Source organism: Fukomys damarensis, unplaced genomic scaffold (genome assembly GCF_012274545.1).
Source record: "Fukomys damarensis isolate Sample0158 unplaced genomic scaffold, DMR_v1.0_HiC HiC_scaffold_16, whole genome shotgun sequence".
Taxonomy (NCBI): Eukaryota; Metazoa; Chordata; class Mammalia; order Rodentia; family Bathyergidae; genus Fukomys; species Fukomys damarensis.
In genome coordinates, this window is record NW_022900928.1 from 71,759,657 (window position 1) to 71,778,224 (window position 18,568).

Consider the following 18,568-nt stretch of genomic DNA (forward strand, 5'->3'; position numbering starts at 1 on the left):
GACATGGCAGCAGGAAACCATTCCACAGGCACCGAGTTCATCCTGGCTGGGATCTCAGAGCAGCCAGAGCTCCAGCTGCCCCTCTTCCTGCTCTTCCTGGGAATCTATGTGCTCACAGTGGTGGGGAACCTGGGCATGATCACCCTCATTGGGCTCAGTTCTCACCTGCACACCCCCATGTACTATTTCCTCAGCAATTTGTCCTTCATTGACCTTTGTCATTCCACTGTCATTACCCCCAAAATGATGGTGAATTTTGTGATGGAGAAGAACATCATCTCCTACTCAGAGTGCATAACTCAGCTCTATTTTTTCTCTGTGTTCGCTATTGCAGAGTGTCACATGCTGGCTGCAATGGCGTATGACCGCTATGTGGCCATCTGTAGCCCCTTGCTTTATAAAGTCATCATGTCTTACCGCCTCTGCTTCTGCCTCACAGCAGGGGTTTATATTTTGGGTATCACTGGGTCTACAATTCACACAAGCTTTATGTTGAAACTCATTTTGTGTCAGACAAATGTGATTAACCATTATTTCTGCGATCTTTACCCACTCTTAGCGCTATCTTGCACCAGTACCTATATAAATGAATTACTGGTTCTGTTCTTAAGTGCATTTAACATCCTGATTCCCACCTTCACCATCCTTACCTCCTACGTCTTCATAATCGCCAGCATTCTCCGCATTCGCTCCACTGAGGGCAGGTCCAAAGCCTTCAGCACGTGTAGTTCCCACATCTTGGCTGTTGCTATGTTCTTTGGTTCTGCTGCATTCATGTACTTGCAACCCTCATCAGTCAGCTCCATGGACCAAGGGAAAGTGTCCTCTGTGTTTTATACTACTGTTGTGCCTATGCTAAACCCCCTAATCTACAGCCTCAGGAATAAGGATGTCAAATCTTCCCTGATGAAAATTCTGGACAGGACGACATATTCATGAATAGAATAAATGTTACACTGTCATATTAGAAACATACCACTGTTTTTCAGGGTATGTAATTTATTAGGTTTATTTTTTTAAGTTTTTAAAATATTAACAATGCATGCCTATTATCACATCACCAAATTTCCTTCCAGTTTACTTTATTTGAATCTGTATTGCAATCATTATATCAAGGGATATATGAAGAATAAAATGAAAGATTCTTTTTAAAAAATACTTTTATCGGTATATTTTAGATATAAAACACAGTCACATTCCACATTGGGATTTTGTATCTTTACATGACAGGTCTTGGTTCTCATTTTTTCCCCGGTCCCCTGGTCTCCCTTCACCCCCTCCACCCTTCCTTATTTAAAAAGACTTTGTTTCCATGTTTCTATTTTCTCATATTTTTTCTTTTCCCTTCTTTCCTTTCCATTACGCCTTCCAATTCTCCAACACCTTTAGACCTTTTCTTTCTATTACACTATGTTAAATATACATTTTGATCCTTATTTACACTTTTAGTTTATCACACCAGAGGAACTATATGGCATTTACACAAATGTGTCCTATTCATTTAGCCAGAAAGTATGGCCTCAATGTGCATCCACTTAGCTATAAATGTCTCTAATTTTTTGTTCTTTATGGCTGAATAGTTCTCCATTTTGTGGAAAAACCACATGTTCTTTATCCAATCTCCAGTTGATGGGTAATTCTCTCATATAACAATTCAATTTTTCATAAATTGAGTTTCCTTCTGGTCTGTCCACTCTATTTTATTGATCTGTATGTCTATACTTAAAACTGCTGCACCATCTTGATCACTCTTGCAATAAGTTTTCAGATAAGGAAATATGATAACTCCAGCTTCATATTGATCTTTCAACTTTGTTTTGATTATTCTAGCTTTCTGGTCATAGGGATTTTAGGGGTGATCTGACTTTATCTCTTCATAATAGAGTAGGGATTTTATAGAGATATCATTGCATTTGTAGATCCATTTGGAGAGGATTGTAACTTTTGCAATATAGAGTCTTGTAATTTATCAACAAGAGATGCCTTTCCTATGAAGGATCTTAGTACCACTGAATAATGTTGCTGATTTTAAGTGTGATTTCATGCTTTCTTTTTAGTTAATACATATTTTCAGTATTTCATGTTTATATTCTTGTGCGGAGTTGAAAAATGTATACAACACATTTTAATTTCCTTTTTTCATGTCGTTTCCCTCTCCTCTCTTTCCTTGAATCTCTTGATCCACTCCTCATTTGATCACTTCTTGCTACTCCTTGTTACTTAACTTTGATTTTGCTCTTTATTTATATTTTGCATTTCTAGTATAAGAGACATCACACTATAATCAAGTTGTAAGTATGGTTCACTTCACTTAACATTATAAAGTGTATTCATTTTCCTACAAATTACTCAAGCTTGGCAGAGTAATTCTCTTTCTTTACTGCAGAGTGGTATACCATTGAGTTTAAAAACCACATTTTCTTTTTCATCTGTTGATGGACATATAAGCCTGTTCCAAGGTTTAGGTATTATGAATTGTATGCTAAAAACATGTCTACATATGTAGCATTGTAATATGTTGAGGAAGATACTTAGAAGAGGAATGGCTGAGTCAAATGAAATATCTAGTTTAGTTTTTTGAGGACTCTCCATTCTCATTTCTATAATGTAGAAGCTTTCTTTATTTCTCCTGCAGCATCACCAGCACTTGCTATAATTTGATTTCTGCTACATAGACATTCTTTCTGGACTAAAATACAATCTCTTTGCTGCTTAATCTCCATTTCTCTACTAAACATTGATCTGGAAGATATCTTCATATGCGTATAGCCCATTTGTACTTTTTCTGTAAAGAATCTATTCATTTCACATGTCCATCTTTTGATTTGGTCTTTTATTTATTAAGAAGCATTTAATCCCTTCATGAAATGTGAATTTCATTAAAAGTGTGTAAAATAAAATTGAGTTTATTCATTGATCTTCAATTGTATCACCTTGCTTAACTTTACTTCTAATAGTCTTTTTCATAGATTCATTCAGATTTTGTCTGTATAAGAATATGCTCTTTGCAAATAGATGAAGGAATAACTAACTCTCCCTTTCCAATACACACACCTTTAATTTCATTTTGATGCCCGGTTGCCCTAGTGAGACCCTCTAGATATTGTTGAATGAAAGTCAGGAAGTGGACCACTTGTGTTTCTCAGTGTCATCGGGGAAGAAGCTGAGTCCATCATAAAATGCACTATTGACCATGGGGATATTTTGGATTCTGTTGTTACTTTAATATAAAATATTATTTTCTTTGTAGAGAAGATAAGAGAAGTGATTATAATCGTGGCATGTGAACTTGACATGAATAAGAACCACCTGGCTTATAAATAAAAGTCTGTGTTTGTGTCTGGACCATTGACATGCAAGCCAGAAAACACAGGGGAGAAGACCCACCAGGATGTGGGCCTTGATTTCTAATTAGTTTTGTAGCCCAGAGAGGGTGAAAATGGAAAGAACTGCTTGCTTCCTTCTGGAAGAGCTCCAATCTTTGCTGCTACCTCTGGACGTTTACTTCCAGTTTCTTCAGCCTTCCATTATGTCTCATCAGCCTTCTAACATGTGCTCTCACGGACGACTCCAGTGAGACTTCCTGGACTTCAGCCTTCGCATCCTACTAGATGCTCAAGCAGATTGTAATTTGTGATCATCTGGTGTTGATACGCTAAGCCTAATGTATCTCCTTGTGTAATTATATGTAATATTACATCACTGTTCTTATTTTACACAACTTTAATACAAAAGGATTATAAATAATTTCATATGGCACCTTAAAACCTAAAATAAATTATCAGAATTCTTCTTTGGATGTTCAAGGATGGAATATTACTGATTGCCACACTTACAGCAGGCCACAAACAATAGAGACCATGCTCCATGACATTTATTTGCATTTCTAATATATATGGGATCTTAAGTTCATTCAAATAACATAGATGAAGATCTAGAAGAGAACTGGAGATACAAGGATGAAAAAGCTAAAATTTTATTTTATACTTCATTATTGGAACAAAAACACCCATAACAAAATTTTTCTTATTTTCCTATATAGAAATCCCAGAAGGAAATGACAGAAGGAAATTATTCCACAGTGACTGAGTTTGTTCTTGCTGGGTTAACAGAGCAACCAGAGCTCCATCGGCCACTCTTCCTGCCCTTCCTGGGAATATATGTGCTCACGGTGGTGGGGAACCTGGGCATGATCACCCTCATCAGTCTCAGTTCTCACCTGCACACCCCCATGTACTATCTCCTCAGCAGTCTGTCCTTCATTGACCTCTGTAATTCCACTATCGTTACCCCCAAAATGCTGGTGAATTTTGTGATGGAAAAGAATGTTATCTCCTTCCCTCAATGCATGACTCAACTCTACTTCTTCAACTTTGCTTAACTTTACTTCTAATAGTCTTTTTCATAGATTCATTCAGATTTTGTCTGTATAAGAATATGCTCTTTGCAAATAGATGAAGGAATAACTAACTCTCCCTTTCCAATACACACACCTTTAATTTCATTTTGATGCCCGGTTGCCCTAGTGAGACCCTCTAGATATTGTTGAATGAAAGTCAGGAAGTGGACCACTTGTGTTTCTCAGTGTCATCGGGGAAGAAGCTGAGTCCATCATAAAATGCACTATTGACCATGGGGATATTTTGGATTCTGTTGTTACTTTAATATAAAATATTATTTTCTTTGTAGAGAAGATAAGAGAAGTGATTATAATCGTGGCATGTGAACTTGACATGAATAAGAACCACCTGGCTTATAAATAAAAGTCTGTGTTTGTGTCTGGACCATTGACATGCAAGCCAGAAAACACAGGGGAGAAGACCCACCAGGATGTGGGCCTTGATTTCTAATTAGTTTTGTAGCCCAGAGAGGGTGAAAATGGAAAGAACTGCTTGCTTCCTTCTGGAAGAGCTCCAATCTTTGCTGCTACCTCTGGACGTTTACTTCCAGTTTCTTCAGCCTTCCATTATGTCTCATCAGCCTGCTAACATGAGCTCTCACGGACGACTCCAGTGAGACTTCCTGGACTTCAGCCTTCGCATCCTACTAGATGCTCAAGCAGATTGTAATTTGTGATCATCTGGTGTTGATACGCTAAACCTAATGTATCTCCTTCTGTAATTATATGTAATATTACATCACTGTTCTTATTTTACACAACTTTAATACAAAAGGATTATAAATAATTTCATATGGCACCTTAAAACCTAAAATAAATTATCAGAATTCTTCTTTGGATGTTCAAGGATGGAATATTACTGATTGCCACACTTACAGCAGGCCACAAACAATAGAGACCATGCTCCATGACATTTATTTGCATTTCTAATATATATGGGATCTTAAGTTCATTCAAATAACATAGATGAAGATCTAGAAGAGAACTGGAGATACAAGGATGAAAAAGCTAAAATTTTATTTTATACTTCATTATTGGAACAAAAACACCCATAACAAAATTTTTCTTATTTTCCTATATAGAAATCCCAGAAGGAAATGACAGAAGGAAATTATTCCACAGTGACTGAGTTTGTTCTTGCTGGGTTAACAGAGCAACCAGAGCTCCATCGGCCACTCTTCCTGCCCTTCCTGGGAATCTATGTGCTCACAGTGGTGGGGAACCAATCACCCTCATCAGTCTCAGTTCTCACCTGCACACCCCCATGTACTATCTCCTCAGCAGTCTGTCCTTCATTGACCTCTGTAATTCCACTATTGTTACCCCCAAAATGCTGGTCAATTTTGTGATGGAAAAGAATGTTATCTCCTTCCCTCAATGCATGACTCAACTCTACTTCTTCATAGTTTTTGGTATCTCAGAATGTCACATGTTGGCTACCATGGCTTATGACCGTTATGTTGCCATCTGTAGCCCCTTGCTTTACAATGTTACCATGCCTTCTCAAGTGTGTTGCTGGTTGATTGCTGAGGTGCACAGCATGGGCTTGGTTGGTGCCACAGCTCACACAGTCTGTATGGTGAGAGTGCTTTTCTGCAAGGCTGATGTAATAAACCATTACTTCTGTGACCTTTTGCCATTACTGGAGCTCTCCTGCTCTAGCACTTTTATCAATGAGGTAGTAGTTCTCTTTTTCAGTGCATTTAATATTCTTCTCCCAGCCCTGACCATTCTTAGCTCGTATATCTTCATCATATCCAGCATCCTCCGCATTCGCTCCACTGAAGGCAGGACCAAAGCCTTCAGCAGTTGCAGATCCCGCATCTTAGCTGTTGCTGTGTTCTGTGGTTCTCTGTCATTCATGTACCTGCAGCCCTCATCAGTCAGCTCCATGAACCGAGGGAAAGTGTCCTCAGTGTTTTATACTACTGTTGTTCCAATGCTGCACCCCCTGATCTATAGTCTAAAGAATAGGGATGTAAAAGTTGCCTTAAAAAAGTTCCTTGAACAAAGAAAATTCTTGTAAGAAAGTATTTTTGCTTTAGTGACAACCTATAATTTCTGTAGTTTTGATACAAAAGGTGAGACAGCAGTGTATGTTCACAAGTCATGAGTTTACTGCTGGTGCTCTTTTGAACAAAAGATCTGAAGGTACAAAAGTAGGACTGGGTTTAAAGTAGGTGCCACATATGAAAAGACAGTTCTGAGACAGCCCACAATCTTTCTATCCAAAGTTATTTCTATCACCTTCACGTAGTTTTTTTTTTCATTATGGAATTTATTTCTTCAGTATTTTAAAAATAATCAGAGCATTGCTATCTATTAATCATCAAAAACTTACACCTATATTTAAAAGCAGGTATAACCCTTTCTTTAATGTTATATATCTCTTCTTTTTTTCATTTATTAATATATGATCTTGAATATTTAAAATGCTTCCATATCATTATGCTTTTCCACATACTTTTCACTGAGCATGGCCCCTTTTATGCAATACTTTTCCATCTTTGTTCACTAAATATTTTTGCTTAGTATCTTATCTTCTCAATATTTTATGTACTTAGCTTTTTATAGTAAGTATATTTGCAAGCCTATCTGAAATTGTGATTTATAAAAAAATAAATTTTATGTTTTGAATGCATAAAATACAACCCCTGAAATTACTGCGTGTGAAACTGAATCAGGTTACATGACATCCTAGCGTGCATGATAAAACTGTACCTAGCCACACACCAATAGTAGTATATTAGAAGATAGTAACTATAACCAACACATATGGATAGGTTAGATGTATTTTGAATTACACCTAGGCAATATTCTTTTTCTGCATCTTTGGGATGATGCTATCACCTCTATTTACCAAAAAGAACAATTCTAGGAGCATCATAATATGTGATCCCAACACAGACTACAAAGCCATGGTGATTTAAACCTCATTAACATGAAAGTAGGCCTACAAATGGAGAGGAATACAGGACCTAGAACTCAATCCTCACATCTTCATCCACCTGAATCTCTACAAAGGTGATGAATGGAGAAATGTCAGGCTCTTGAGGAAATAGTGCTGGAGAAACTGGACCTTCACTTGCAGATTCAAACTAGGTCATCATCTCTCACCTGATGTAAGGAAGACAGATGTTACATGTTTTCTGTTGTATGGAAAAAAAGTTGATGTGAAAGGAGAAGAGAGACTGTTCTTGTCTGAAATTGGAGTAAGAGGGATGCTTGAGAAGGAAAATCTGCAAAATATAAGAAAAGGGCTGAGGAAGGTGATCAAAGTTGCATCAGTGTTAGTATAAAACACCACCGTGAAACTCATTAAACAACACAATTAATATGTGCTGGTGTGTGTGATCATGAAAACATAAAGGTATGTCTTTATCTGACTGCAAAGTAACTTTATTAAACATATTAACAAATTTTAAACTATTCCAAAACAAAATTAATTAAGAAAATTTACTGTAACATCATCTCAAAATTATTCAACATTTAATTACTAGTGAATAAAAACAATTGAAAACTTCATTCATAACCAGTTTAGTATAAAAGTTATTTGAATGACACATATGTTTTTACCATTCCTCAAAATTTCTCCTTTATTTTGAGAAGAAAATCAACTTTCCTCTTTCCTTAGTGTTTTCTGGCAGTCCTCCCAGGTCTCCAGTAATATCAGAAAGAGATTTACTTGGGAGCTGAGTGTAAGCTGCTTTTATTCAGTGCACAGATTAAAATGTTCTAAGAAGTACTGCTTCAAGAATGTGTCATAATACCTTAGAAATTCTTAGAAATACCTTAGAAATTTAAATTCTTAAAAATTTCCTGAAATTTTGAATTTTTAAGGTCTAGGCATGAAACTCACTGGAGTTCTGATACTGCGCACATTCTTTTTGTATGTATTTGTACTGGTATATTTTAGGTGTACAATGCAGTTACATTAATCACTGGGATCTTTTACCTTTGCACGATGCATCTTGCCTCTTATTTTTTCTCCATTCCCCTAGTCTCCTTTCACCCCTCCACCTTTCCTTATTTACAAAGATTTCTTTCCATTTTAAAATTTTTCTTACTTTTCTCATATTTTTTCTTTTCACTTCTTACTTTTCCCCATCCCTCCTATTTCCCCTACACCTTTAGACCTTTTCTTCCTGTAACACAATATCAATTATACATTTTGATCCTTATTTATACTTTTAGTTCATCACACCAGGGAAGCTATATGGCTTTTTAAAATTCATGTTCTAAGAAGAACTAAATTATGCATATGTTACAATATTGCATATTTGAGGATGAATGGCAATAAAGGGAAACTCTCCTTTCTTTTCCCCAGAGTCCATACTTGTGGGAAAAGATTCTAGTGGGGGTTCATTATCATTGTTTGCTCCTAATTAGACTTTTACACTCAGTATATGAAATTGTCACATCAACTTACTTTGCAGAAGGCCAAATGTCTTTGGGCATCAGTCTCATCAGATACCAGGATCAGGAACTCAAAAGCTATTTTTGGGTTATCACCTCCTCACATTATCAAAATTATTTTTCACTTCAGAGTAATGAAGAAAAGCATAAAATACTGAACTGTCTAAGAAGCAGAAGATGTATGTCCTTGACTGTTAAAATCCCAGACTCTTTTCCTGCCTTTCTCTCCCAATGTTAATAAAGAGGCAGATGACAAAGGATCTGTCTCTCCGAGTTCTCCTGCTCAGAGCCACACTTCCTGCTGAGGGCAGCTTCCTTTAGCATCTCTCTGTCATCCACAGATTGAATTTATAGCAAACACTTCTTTTTCATATTTTATCCTAGGAGGTGAAGGCTTTACTCTGTTCCTTGGAGTGTTTGTTAATTTATCTCTAAACTTCTTCAAACATTTTGTCAAGTGCATTTTTGAGACTTACACTTTGTAAGGCACTGTCCAACATTACGTTGAGTTTGCAAATTAATCTGGAAGGAAAGCAGGTAAGTGACTCCTAAAATACTAAATTTAGTATGCACCACCTATGAACATAAGGGACATGTTTATGTCCAGACAGTAAATGGTCCTATTAACTGGAATTTCTCTATCAGAGATCTCAGCTAAAAGGATTTTAGTACATGAGATTGTATGGGGTGAGCTAATAGGAGAAGAGAAACTACAGGGATATCATGAGTTAAAATTCAATGTCTAACAAATGTGCTTTGTGGGTCAGCTGTGTCACATGGTACTTGTTGCAAAGAAAACTTCATTTTGTTTCTCTTCAGCAGGCTTCACTGACCCCCTTCTGCAGTGCTACCATGATAGCTTTGTTCCTGTAGATCTGCCTCACCGTGTTATTTGTTTCATTGTCTATTCTGCCTCTCTGCCTCCATCTAGACTGTAAAATTCTAAGGAATGGAGAATCTACATCATTTATTTATTTTGAACACACGTAGTAAACATTTTGCTTATGTTGTCACTGTTAAATTTGCTCTAAATGTATGTTTATATACAATTTGACATAGATGCAAATCTAAATATTACTTTCTTATGTAGGCAATTGCACAGTTGAGAGCATTTCCTTGAAAATATTTTCATTTCTTATCAAAAATTTATATATCTTAAACATGAGAATGTTTATTCAGATACTGGGCCATTTTTAAACTGCATGACATTCTTTAAACTGTTAATTTGTAAGAAATTTTAAAATGCATTCTGAATACAAGTTTTTCTTCATTTAAATAATTTGAAAAAATTTGGTTTTATATGCTGCTTTTAACTTTCTGGAAGGGGTTCTTTAAAGCACAATGTTTACATTTTTCAAGATGTACAATTTACTGTTTTTTCTAATTTTAGCTTCTGCTTTTGGCATATCATCTGTGAAAGTATCATCAAAGCCAAGGTTACAAATATTTAGTCTAGTAGTTTTTTTCTGATGTTTTTAAGAGCCGTAGATCTTTTATTTATTCATAAGACCCACTTTGACTAAATTACTGTAAATTTTTCTAGCTGGATCCTTTGGTATACTGTGGAATGAAAACATGGGAGTGGGCTTTTATTGTTCAGTAATGCAGGATAAAATCTTTAGTCTTTCACCATTATGTGTAAAATTGAGTGAAGTTTTTTTGTGGATGCTGCTGTTTTAGTGAAAAAGGATATTTTTGTCTCGAGTGGAATTGAGAAAATAATCAGAGATGGTCAGCAGAACACATCAAATTAATTAGTAGAAATTATATTTTGAGTGTTCAATAACTTGATATCAAAAATCACTCTTACAAAATGAAACAGAAAAACAGATAGTTCTGTGTGCTATATATTTACACGTACCTTGGGAATCTCAAGGTTGTTGATATATTTAGGTGAGAAGTTGGCAGAAAATTGGAGATACCTGGAAAAAAGAATAAAATTATGTTTCATGCTTCATTGTCCAGACAATAGTTACCTATTTCAAAATGTGTCTCACTTCCTAGATAGATAAGCAGAAACAAATGACTGAAGAAAATCATTCCACAGTGACTTACTTCATCCTAGCTGGGTTAACAGAGAAACCACAGGTCCAGCTACCTCTCTTCCTCCTCTTCCTGGGAATCTATGTGCTCACAGTGGTGGGTAACCTGGGCATGATTACCCTCATCAGGCTCAATTCTCACCTGCACACCCCCATGTACTATCTCCTCAGCAGTTTATCCTTCATTGACCTCTGCCTTTCCACTGTTGTTACCCCCAAAATGCTGGTGAGTTTTGTGGTGGAGAAAAATGGTATCTCCTACCCTGAATGCATCATTAACTCTACTTCTTCTTGATTTTTATTATATCAGAGTGTCACATGTTGGCTGCAATGGTGTATGACCGCTGTGTTGCCATCTGTAGCCCCTTGCTTTACAATGTTACCCTGTCTTCGCAAGTATGCTGCTGGTTGGTCCCTGGGGTGTACAGCATGGGCTTGGTTGGTGCCACAGCTCACACAGTCTGAATGCTGAGAGTGGATTTTTGCACAGCTGATGTAATAAACCTTTACTTTTGTGATCTTTTCCCGCTACTGGAGCTCTCCTGTTCAAGTACTTTTATAAATGAGGTAGTGGTTCTGGGCTTAAGTGCTTTTAATATTCTTTTTCTGGCTCTGGCTATGCTTACCTTCTATGTCTTCATCATATCCAGCATCCTCCACATTCGCTCCACTGAGGGCAGGTCCAAAGCCTTCAGCACTTGTAGCTCCCGCATCTTGGCTGTTGCTATGTTCTTTGGTCCTGCTGCATTCATGTACCTGCAACCCTCATCAGTCAGCTCCATGGACCAAGGGAAAGTTTCCTCAGGGTTCTACACCATTCTTGTGCCTAAGATCAACCCCCTAATGTGTAGCCTGAGGAACAAGGATGTTAGTTTTGCTCTAAACAAGGTTCTTGAAAAAAGAAGTTTTCTATGAAGTAGAGTATTTTACTCTTACAAAAATTTATTTCTGCATTTGTGGTAAGAAAATAATCCAGAGACAGCAACATATGTCCACAAATCTTTTAATTTCTGCTAGTACTTAATTATTCACACTCAAAGTACCAAGGTTACAGGTAAATTGATGGACTAAAACCCACATAGGACAGAGGTTCTCTGGGATGGCCTAGAATCTACCTACCCAGAGCAATTTATATGTTAACTTTATAAATTTCAAATGCCTCCATATTATTGATTATGCTTTATGTGTATGGAATATGGCTCTTCTGTTTATAATACATACATAAATTAAGGAAATAGAATGGTCAGCAGAACACATCAAATTAATTAGTAGAAATTATATTTTGAGTGTTCAATAACTTGATATCAAAAATCACTCTTACAAAATGAAACAGAAAAACAGATAGTTCTGTGTGCTATATATTTACACGTACCTTGGGAATCTCAAGGTTGTTGATATATTTAGGTGAGAAGTTGGCAGAAAATTGGAGATACCTGGAAAAAAGAATAAAATTATGTTTCATGCTTCATTGTCCAGACAATAGTTACCTATTTCAAAATGTGTCTCACTTCCTAGATAGATAAGCAGAAACAAATGACTGAAGAAAATCATTCCACAGTGACTTACTTCATCCTAGCTGGGTTAACAGAGAAACCACAGGTCCAGCTACCTCTCTTCCTCCTCTTCCTGGGAATCTATGTGCTCACAGTGGTGGGTAACCTGGGCATGATTACCCTCATCAGGCTCAATTCTCACCTGCACACCCCCATGTACTATCTCCTCAGCAGTTTATCCTTCATTGACCTCTGCCTTTCCACTGTTGTTACCCCCAAAATGCTGGTGAGTTTTGTGGTGGAGAAAAATGGTATCTCCTACCCTGAATGCATCATTAACTCTACTTCTTCTTGATTTTTATTATATCAGAGTGTCACATGTTGGCTGCAATGGTGTATGACCGCTGTGTTGCCATCTGTAGCCCCTTGCTTTACAATGTTACCCTGTCTTCGCAAGTATGCTGCTGGTTGGTCCCTGGGGTGTGTACAGCATGGGCTTGGTTGGTGCCACAGCTCACACAGTCTGAATGCTGAGAGTGGATTTTTGCACAGCTGATGTAATAAACCTTTACTTTTGTGATCTTTTCCCGCTACTGGAGCTCTCCTGTTCAAGTACTTTTATAAATGAGGTAGTGGTTCTGGGCTTAAGTGCTTTTAATATTCTTTTTCTGGCTCTGGCTATGCTTACCTTCTATGTCTTCATCATATCCAGCATCCTCCACATTCGCTCCACTGAGGGCAGGTCCAAAGCCTTCAGCACTTGTAGCTCCCGCATCTTGGCTGTTGCTATGTTCTTTGGTCCTGCTGCATTCATGTACCTGCAACCCTCATCAGTCAGCTCCATGGACCAAGGGAAAGTTTCCTCAGGGTTCTACACCATTCTTGTGCCTAAGATCAACCCCCTAATGTGTAGCCTGAGGAACAAGGATGTTAGTTTTGCTCTAAACAAGGTTCTTGAAAAAAGAAGTTTTCTATGAAGTAGAGTATTTTACTCTTACAAAAATTTATTTCTGCATTTGTGGTAAGAAAATAATCCAGAGACAGCAACATATGTCCACAAATCTTTTAATTTCTGCTAGTACTTAATTATTCACACTCAAAGTACCAAGGTTACAGGTAAATTGATGGACTAAAACCCACATAGGACAGAGGTTCTCTGGGATGGCCTAGAATCTACCTACCCAGAGCAATTTATATGTTAACTTTATAAATTTCAAATGCCTCCATATTATTGATTATGCTTTATGTGTATGGAATATGGCTCTTCTGTTTATAATACATACATAAATTAAGGAAATAGATGTTTGCTTTACATTCTCTTGTGTCAATAGTTTATATACCCAGCTTTCTAAATTAAATTAATTTCTGAACATTTTTGAAAATGTGATCTCTAAAGTAAATAATTTTTATCATTTGGAATATTGAAAATATAGCCCCTGATACTTAAAATGTGTGTACGACTGTGTTAGGTAATATGTGGGCATAATACGGGAGATAAAACAGTTCCTACCATGAAGCAGATAGCAACATATTGAAAGACATAGACAATAATAATTACCTATTTCAAAATGTGTCTCACTTCCTAGATAGATAAGCAGAAACAAATGACTGAAGAAAATCATTCCACAGTGACTTACTTCATCCTAGCTGGGTTAACAGAGAAACCACAGGTCCAGCTACCTCTCTTCCTCCTCTTCCTGGGAATCTATGTGCTCACAGTGGTGGGTAACCTGGGCATGATTACCCTCATCAGGCTCAATTCTCACCTGCACACCCCCATGTACTATCTCCTCAGCAGTTTATCCTTCATTGACCTCTGCCTTTCCACTGTTGTTACCCCCAAAATGCTGGTGAGTTTTGTGGTGGAGAAAAATGGTATCTCCTACCCTGAATGCATCATTAACTCTACTTCTTCTTGATTTTTATTATATCAGAGTGTCACATGTTGGCTGCAATGGTGTATGACCGCTGTGTTGCCATCTGTAGCCCCTTGCTTTACAATGTTACCCTGTCTTCGCAAGTATGCTGCTGGTTGGTCCCTGGGGTGTACAGCATGGGCTTGGTTGGTGCCACAGCTCACACAGTCTGAATGCTGAGAGTGGATTTTTGCACAGCTGATGTAATAAACCTTTACTTTTGTGATCTTTTCCCGCTACTGGAGCTCTCCTGTTCAAGTACTTTTATAAATGAGGTAGTGGTTCTGGGCTTAAGTGCTTTTAATATTCTTTTTCTGGCTCTGGCTATGCTTACCTTCTATGTCTTCATCATATCCAGCATCCTCCACATTCGCTCCACTGAGGGCAGGTCCAAAGCCTTCAGCACTTGTAGCTCCCGCATCTTGGCTGTTGCTATGTTCTTTGGTCCTGCTGCATTCATGTACCTGCAACCCTCATCAGTCAGCTCCATGGACCAAGGGAAAGTTTCCTCAGGGTTCTACACCATTCTTGTGCCTAAGATCAACCCCCTAATGTGTAGCCTGAGGAACAAGGATGTTAGTTTTGCTCTAAACAAGGTTCTTGAAAAAAGAAGTTTTCTATGAAGTAGAGTATTTTACTCTTACAAAAATTTATTTCTGCATTTGTGGTAAGAAAATAATCCAGAGACAGCAACATATGTCCACAAATCTTTTAATTTCTGCTAGTACTTAATTATTCACACTCAAAGTACCAAGGTTACAGGTAAATTGATGGACTAAAACCCACATAGGACAGAGGTTCTCTGGGATGGCCTAGAATCTACCTACCCAGAGCAATTTATATGTTAACTTTATAAATTTCAAATGCCTCCATATTATTGATTATGCTTTATGTGTATGGAATATGGCTCTTCTGTTTATAATACATACATAAATTAAGGAAATAGATGTTTGCTTTACATTCTCTTGTGTCAATAGTTTATATACCCAGCTTTCTAAATTAAATTAATTTCTGAACATTTTTGAAAATGTGATCTCTAAAGTAAATAATTTTTATCATTTGGAATATTGAAAATATAGCCCCTGATACTTAAAATGTGTGTACGACTGTGTTAGGTAATATGTGGGCATAATACGGGAGATAAAACAGTTCCTACCATGAAGCAGATAGCAACATATTGAAAGACATAGACAATAATAAACGGTTACATGTTTGTTAGAAACATTATTATATGTGTATATGTGTCACGTTTTCATGATGATGCTACCACCATTAATTTCCTGACAATTCTATACTCCTTTTCTAATATTCCAAGGAAATATAACTTTTAAAAATATTTCCACCCACATGTATAGTATCTATGATTTAGAATTTATATTCACTTTGTATTCAATTCATACGGGCTCCTCATTCACATGGAAAATTTAAAGTTGACAGAATTTTTTTCCTGTCTAATGACAAATACCTCTGCTACAAAAATCTCGCTTTCTATTCTACAAAAACAGATCAAAGAGGATGTCAGAAAATGTAAAAATATGTCTTGCTCCTAGGTAGGAAGAACCAGTGAAAATGGCCATACTTCCAAAATGGCCATATAGATTCAATGTAATCCCAATTTAAATTCCAAAGGTATATTTCAGACCTTGGGAAAACAATTAAAAAATTCATCTGGAAGAAGAAGAGACCTAGAATAGCAAAAACAATTCTAGGCAACAAAGACTAGGCAGTGGGTATTTCAATACTCAAGATGAAACCGTACTACATATCTACTGAATATGTTACTCCTCGAATACAGCATTTGAGAACAGTTTGACATTTTCTGTGTGTTTTCTTTTCAACTTTTATATAGGTTTCAAGACAGCACAAATTTTTCAATTTTTATGTTCAGATTCCTAAGACAGTTTCCTCTTTGGCGTATATTTTAAGAAACCTTTCCCAAATAAAAGGTGAGATGTATTTTCCTGATATCATTAGAAAATAGCTCTTACATTCAGTCCTATGATCTATTTTGAATAAATGAGAGTGGAAGATTAGAGAAAGAAGTACAAATTAAACTTTTATCTCTACTCTTCTAATTGTTCCAGCAGCATTTGTATCAATTGAGTTATAGCATCTCACATTACTCTACATGTGTGTGTCTGCTGTGTCATTGCCTCCTGTTACTACATTGTCCTGCTCACTGTGACTTCATATTACATTTTCAGAAGGGGAAATATGAAATCTCCAATTCTGTCTTTCTCTTCCAGATTTGCTAGGGTTACTCTGGGTTCCTTTTTTTTTTCAAATTCATAAATTTTTTTTGTTGTGTACATTTATTTTTTAAAATAATTTTATTACTGCATTTAATGTATGTCATATAATGACATTCATTGTTGGAAATTTGTACCTTTACATAATTAATCTTGCTTCTTGCTCCTTTTATTTTTGTATGATTTTTTGATTAGGCTGTTAATATCTCCATATGACACAGCTGAAATTTTGTTAGGGTTGCACCAAATTTCAGAAGTAGACCAAGTTCACAAGTGTTAAGATATTCACGGTGTTGTATTTTTTCATTCATGGGTGTGGATGATTGTCCATTTATGAAGAACTTTACTTCCATTTGATGATGTTTTATAATTATATGCCTAATGATTTATGTTTCTTTTCCTTAATTAATTCCAAAGCATTTTATTACTTTTTGGATACTACTGAAAATGGAGTTTTATCGCTCATTTTAAGTGTGTAAAAACACAATAGATTTCTTTGATTAATTTCTTACGTATTTGTTATAGTTCTTTTTTATAAATTCCGTATATTTTATATGTACAAACTTATATGAGTTAAAAAAGAGGAAGTGCTAACTCCTGCCTTTTATATTCAGGGACAAAGTTGCTATTAATAACCAATACTGGACCGAGATTTAGCTCAGCTGTTCGGTGAACTGCCGTGCAAGAGCAAAAATCCGAGTTCAATCGCCGGTCCCAAAAAATAAAAATAAAAATAAAAAATAACCAGTACTATAGCAGAGAAATATAAATAGTTCTATCTGATATTTATTTACATGTTTTATATTTCTGAGATCTCAAGGTCTTTGACAATTGACCCAGATGAGAAGGTGGCTGAGATCTGGAGATACAAGGATGAAAAAGATAGAATTATGTTCAATGTTTTATTGTGTGATGGCACAAAAAAATTATTCAATTCTTTTCTTTTCTTCTTTCATGAAATTCCCAGAAGGAAATGGAAGGAGGAAATCGTTCCACAGTGACTTATTTCATCCTCGTTGGGTTAACAGAGAAACCAGAGCTCCAGCTGCCCCTCTTCCTGCTCTTCCTGGGAATCTACCTGTTCCTGTTCACAGTGGTGGGGAACCTGGACATGATCACCCTGATCAGGCTCAGTTCTCACTTGCACAACCCCATGTACTATCTTCTCAGCAGTTTATCCTTCATTGACCTCTCCTATTCCACTGTCATTACCACCAAAATGCTGATGAACTTTGTGATAGAAAAGAATATCATCTCTTACCCAGAATGCATGACGCAACTCTACTTCTTTTCGGTTTTTGTTATATCAGAATGTCACATGCTGGCTGCAATGGTGTATGACCGCTATGTGGCCATCTGTAGCCCCTTGCTCTATAATTTTACTATGTCTTCTCAAGTATGCTGCTGGTTGGTTGCTGGGGTGTACAGCATGGGCTTGATTGGTGCCACAGCTCACACAGTCTGCATGCTGAGAGTGGATTTCTGCAAGGGTAATGTAATAAACCATTACCACTGTGATCTTTTCCCACTACTGAAGCTCTCCTGCTCTAGTAATTTTATCAATGAGTTGGTAGTTCTGTGCTTAAGTACATTTAATATTTTCCTCCCAACCCTGACTATACTTACCTCCTATGTCTTCATCATCGCCAGCATCCTCCGCATTTGCTCCACTGAGGGCAGGTCCAAAGCCTTCAGCACTTGCAGCTCCCAAATCTCAGCTGTTGCTGTATTCTTTGGTTCTCTGTCATTCATGTACCCGCAGCCCTTATCAGTCAGCTGCACGGACCAAGGGAAAGTGTCCTCCGTGTTTTATACCATGCTGAACCCCCTGATCTAGAGCCTGAAGAATAGGGATGTAAAAGTTGCCTTAAAGAATTCCTTTGAACAAAGAAAATTCTTGTAAGAAAGTATTTTTGCTTTAGTGACAATCTATAATTTCTGTAGTTTTGATACAAAAGGAGAGACAGCAGTGTATGTTCACAAGTCATGAGTTTACTGCTGGTGCTCATTTGAACAAAACATCTGAAGGTAAAAGGGTAGGGCTGGATTTAAA

The 18,568-nt window shown here is 36.9% G+C and overlaps 3 protein-coding genes and 3 pseudogenes across 5 annotated transcripts; all 6 read left to right on the plus strand.

Moving 5' to 3' along the window:
* Positions 1–939, plus strand: LOC104854709. Its single transcript, XM_010613292.2, has one exon. The coding sequence runs from the start codon at positions 4–6 to the stop codon at positions 937–939; it is 936 nt and encodes a 311-aa protein (XP_010611594.1). The 5' UTR covers positions 1–3.
* Positions 940–4,054: 3,115 nt separating this feature from the next.
* LOC104854694 (olfactory receptor 150-like) lies at positions 4,055–6,425 on the plus strand. Of its 3 annotated transcripts, none has more exons than XM_010613277.2 (2): positions 4,055–4,254; positions 5,684–6,425. In XM_010613277.2, the coding sequence occupies exons 1-2, from the start codon at positions 4,058–4,060 to the stop codon at positions 6,423–6,425; spliced, it is 939 nt and encodes a 312-aa protein (XP_010611579.1). In that variant the 5' UTR covers positions 4,055–4,057. The 3 variants fall into 3 exon arrangements, with proteins under 3 accessions (XP_010611579.1, XP_033619895.1, XP_019061445.1); XM_033764004.1 differs by having other exon boundaries at positions 4,058–4,327; positions 5,757–6,425; XM_019205900.2 differs by having other exon boundaries at positions 4,058–4,254; positions 5,681–6,425.
* Positions 6,426–9,312: 2,887 nt separating this feature from the next.
* Positions 9,313–18,352, plus strand: LOC104854695 (olfactory receptor 150). The gene is made up of 2 exons (XM_010613279.1): positions 9,313–9,352; positions 17,483–18,352. The coding sequence occupies exon 2, from the start codon at positions 17,489–17,491 to the stop codon at positions 18,350–18,352; it is 864 nt and encodes a 287-aa protein (XP_010611581.1). The 5' UTR covers positions 9,313–9,352; positions 17,483–17,488.
* On the plus strand, positions 10,835–11,772 carry LOC104854710 (annotated as a pseudogene).
* LOC104854711 lies at positions 12,391–13,327 on the plus strand (annotated as a pseudogene).
* LOC104854712 lies at positions 13,952–14,889 on the plus strand (annotated as a pseudogene).
* Positions 18,353–18,568: the final 216 nt, after the last annotated feature.